Raw genomic sequence first — 4,560 nt, 5'->3', positions numbered from 1 at the left:
GGGATGGGTGTGGCGAAACAAATGAATACCAATGAGAAAGGCATCTGCTTTGCCAGGGAAGTCAAGTTTATTAGGAGGTTCCAACGAAGGCTGCTGGTGCTTGGGCGGGTTCTCAGGACAAGCAAAGAAGGAACAGACCCTGGTGAAGGCAAGGCTGGGCAGGGAATGAATGACCTAGAGTAGGTCGGGTGAGTTTCCAGCCACGCAAATTGTGTCTTCAGGCCCTTGTGTTGAATGAACCAGGGCCAGGTCAAAGCTCCGGAACCCTGGGCCCTGCCTCCTGGCTCCTCTGGCAGCCCTTAGTGCACAAAAGGGCTGCAAGGTCCACAGCGGGGGCGGGGGACGCAAGGCGTGCAGGGGCCAGAGGGAGCACAGGGGGTGCAGGGATTGGAGACACCAGGCCCAATGGGCTTGCCGCAGGCGTTGCTTGTGGCGCAGGGGTTGCAGGGCAGCCTGTCGGAAAGAATGATGTGGAGAGGTGAATTGAGGGAGGCTTATCATACATACCAGAGAGACCCCAAGAATGGACTGTCCATCTGGACTTGGCCTGACCAACAACAGAAAGGCTCAGCGGCTACAAAGCTCAGGGTCAAATTTCACATGGTCTCCCTACCCTATAGCGCCAACATTCTAGACAGAAACTCTGCAACTCTGGCTTTTACTCCCAACACTGTCTATTCCCAGCTGGTGACCTTGGGAAAGTTCCTTAACTTCTCTCAGCCCAGTTTCTTCCCCTACAGAATGGGGAGAATACTGATCCAGCCTGCCAGCTCTTAACTGTATGTAAGGCCAGATGAGGTAGTGAGTGGAAGTGTATAGTACTAGAAAACATAAGAAATATCAATATTATCACATTGGAATGCAAGGAATTGGCTGTACAATTTCAGTTTGTACATTAAACAATTCTTGCCATTTTATGTTTTTAATGATGGCCATATTGTGTTTTCTGAGTTCTGCTTGAGCCTGTCTGGTGTGAAGTCATAATTTCCTTTCCAAGGCATGCAATTTTTCCCTGGAGTCCGACTGAGAAGTATGCTTGTGTTTGTGTGTGTGTGTGTGTGTGTGTGTGTGTGTGTGTGTGTGTGTGTTCGTTCATCAAATACCCCCGGCCAGGTACTCACTTGCAGTCCTCGCTCTCCAGCAGGCCTCGGTACGTATTGATCTCACACTCCAGCCGGGCCCGGACATCCAGCAGCACCTGGTACTCCTGGTTCTGCCGCTCCAGGTCACCCCTGATCTCGCCCAGCTGGGACTCCACGTTGGTGATCATGCACTGCACCTGGGACAGCTGGGAGCTGTAGCGGGCCTCCGTCTCCGTCAGCGTGTTCTCCAGGGAGTCCCTCTGTGTGGTGAAGGGGAAGAATGTCACAGAGCTGCTCCTTTATTTAGCATGTCCCTCCATAGGGTTCCATAGGAGTCACAAGCTTCCAGAGTTAAAGAGACTATGACCCAAAAGGCCTGCCAGTGACTCTGATTCCCCGACTTTCTCACCAGCAGGTCTGAACAATACCCACCAGGTTGTGCTGGGCCTGCAGCTCGATCTCCAGGGCGTTGACCGTGCGTCTCAGCTCAATGATCTCCGCCTGGCAGGTCTGCAGCTGCTCTGAGCTGGACACCACCTGCTTGTTCAGCTCCTGGGTCTGAAACACCAAAGGTAAGAGACAGGATCAGACCCTGCCTTAAGGGTCCCGAGGTCCTGGGTGGCCATGTGCCGAGATGCCCACCTGGTTGGTGTACCATTCCTCCACGTCCCTGCGGTTGGTCTCCACCATGGCCTCATACTGACACCTGGTCTCACTGAGCACGCGGTTCAGGTCCACGGTGGGGGCAGCATCCACCTCCACGTTGAGGCGGTCTCCAATCTGGCAACGCAGGGTGTTGACTTCCTATAGATTCAGAAAAAGCAAGAGTGACTATCCTCATTGAAGAATAGACTAAAAGGAATAGCATTGTTTGTTGAAGCCTGTTAGTCTATTTCCTCAGGAAAGAAACTCAGTGGAACAATCTCTGACGGTTCAAGCTCTGTGGCCCAGCTCCCTCCTCACCATGACTGTGCCATCCCACCAGGATTCAAAAAACAAAATATGGCCATAGGTGTGGAAACATGGAGCAGACTGACACATCTCAGAGGGGAGAGGGGTGGGGGGACTGGAAGAGATTAGCCAAATAACATATGTGCATATATGCATAGCCCATGGACACAGACAACATTGTGGAGAAGGCCAGGGGACTAGCGGTTGGGTGGAGGGGGCAAAAGGAGAGGAAATAGGGGACATCTGTAATAGTGTCAACAATTTAAAAAAAAATACATATTTTTAAGGACCTGCTTGGATGCCACTGAAGGTCCACTTTCCCAGTTTGCATCAAATAATTCTTGCCATCAAGTAAGAGAATAATTTAATCCCAGGAGAGAGAAGAAGGAGCCCCAGATTATTCTTCACCAAGGCTTTGAAAGAGTAGAGACTCTTTTGGCTCTTCGTGGTGAGAAATGACTTTGCATAGCATGAATACAACAATAGGGCGTGGAACATCCCTGCCAACGTGGGCATTCTACAGCACAGTAACCAATCACAAGCTGGTGGGAGTGCTCGGGGAAATCCAATTATGAGTGAAAAGAGACAACTTATCTGGGACCATGTATAGGTTCCATCTCTTCATTTTTTCTGTCATTATGAAGTGTTGGTGTTTTAAAAGGAAATCACTAAAGCCACCTCAGCAGGAGACTAAATCAGGTTTCTTCATTTCTCATTTCTGGCCTCACCTCCTCATGGTTCCTCTTGAGGCAGAGCAGCTCCTCCTTCAGGGACTCCACCTGGGCCTCCAGGTCGGCCTTGCACAGGGTCAGCTCGTCCAGAATCCTGCGCAGCCCATTCATGTCCGACTCCACCAGCTGCCGCAGGCCCAGCTCCGTCTCGTACCTGCGCAAGGATAGGATCAGAACAGTAACTGGCAGGCCTCCAAGACTCCCAGGGATGATCTTTGATAACCCCATTCCTCTTGTCTTTCCACTTTCTGCAATGAGTGAAACCAGGAGACAGAGGGTTCTGGAGGCTATCAAGACCCAATATGGATCCAAAAAGCAATAGATTGATTTGAGCCCTCATCTCTTTCGGTGATTACTTTGCTGTGCTCCCCTCAATCCCTGCAGAATCCTTTGTGACCAATGGATCAAACTGTTGTTCAGTAAAGCTACGGGAATCCCTTTTCTTTCGGAGATTAAACAAACGAAGTGGACCCCAGTGCACATTCTGAAAGAACTCACTTGGTCCTGAAGTCATCTGCAGCCAGCTTGGCGTTGTCAATCTGCACCACCAGCCGGGCGTTCTCAGACTTGGTGCACAGGATCTGGAGAATGAGAGGGTGCTTAGTGAGGACAGTAAAGAAGAGAAGCTAGAGTCAGGATGACACAGAAGCAAGAAACACACTTCTCTGCCACAGATTGACAATCATGGCAAACTCCCCTTGCTTAGCAATGACAGCAAGGCCCCTCACCTTCTGCTGGAACTCCTCGATGGTCCGGAAGTAGGACTGGTAGCTGGGGCACATCAGGGGTTCCTGCTGCTGGCACCGCTCCTGGATGCGGCTCTCCAGCTCTGCATTCTCCCGCTCCAGCTGCCGCACCTTCTCCAGGTAGCTGGCCAGGCGTTCATTCAGAAACTGCATGGTCTCCTTCTCGCTGCCATTGAAGGAGCCCTCGCAGAACCAGCCACAGTTGCCCACATTGGCAGGGATGTTCCAGGCCCCGGGCAGGGGGGTGCTGTGGCAGCTGGGGGCCACGCAGGGCCTGGAGGAATAGCTGGAGCGGCAGCTCAGGTTGGGCAGGTAGCAGGTGTAAGGCATGGCGCTGGGAGGGAGCAAGTCACCCAGCTGAAAACAGAGTCCCAACTCTCCAAGGAGCTTGTAGGACTCCTTCTTCTAGGAGCATTTATACCCTTTCTACAGAGGGTGTGGACATAGTATGTAAAGTCTTTTTTTCTTCTTACATCTTCACCACTTTTCAAATGCCCTTCCCTTCAGTCTGTTATTTGCCTTCCTCATAAGAGTCTCTTGTCCCATAAAATTCTTGTCCCATAAAATTCTTTACTTGAGCTTCTTGCTAAGTCAGGACTCCTCTCAGTACACCCATGAAATCAGACTTTTGTGGTAGATCTTCAAAGAGGCCACACAGTCTAGCCCAAGTAACTGCCCTTGTTAATTGGGAGTTGGTCTATCCAGTGACATTCTTTTGTGTCACGTGATCCTGTAAACCCATAATCAGACCCACCTCATAGCCCACCTGGCATCTCCAGGGAGGGACTGGGATTGAGTCAAGGAAGAAGTTGTATGAAGTGGCAGCAATGGGCACCCTTTCCATCTCCTTTAAGAGTCAAATCCTTCAGCACTGTAGCACCCCAAGCCTTGGAAACCGGGAGGTGGATAGGAATGGCTGAGAAGGTGGACAGCTATTTCTGTAACACCTCTTGTATATCCCTTAAAGGGATTGTAGAGAGATTTTAAAGGTAGAGGCTTTGATAATTAGTTGAGGATCAGGGGAATTTCTGGAGGAAGAGATCATTTCGA

General features: G+C 50.7%; 1 protein-coding gene across 1 annotated transcript; it reads right to left on the bottom strand.

Annotated features, from left to right (window-relative positions):
* Window positions 1-299: 299 nt before the first annotated feature.
* Window positions 300-3,840, bottom strand: LOC308254751 (keratin, type I cuticular Ha1-like; the record flags this gene model as incomplete). The annotated part of the gene is made up of 7 exons (XM_080681142.1): window positions 300-453; window positions 1,122-1,342; window positions 1,515-1,640; window positions 1,725-1,886; window positions 2,762-2,918; window positions 3,263-3,345; window positions 3,493-3,840. 7 exons carry the CDS (start codon window positions 3,838-3,840, stop codon window positions 300-302), a joined length of 1,251 nt encoding a protein of 416 aa, XP_080537268.1.
* Window positions 3,841-4,560: the final 720 nt, after the last annotated feature.

The sequence above is a fragment of the Plecotus auritus genome, assembly GCF_963455305.1.
Source record: "Plecotus auritus genome assembly, chromosome: 7".
In the NCBI taxonomy this organism is placed as follows: domain Eukaryota; kingdom Metazoa; phylum Chordata; class Mammalia; order Chiroptera; family Vespertilionidae; genus Plecotus; species Plecotus auritus.
This window is presented reverse-complemented; position numbering and strand designations above follow the sequence as displayed.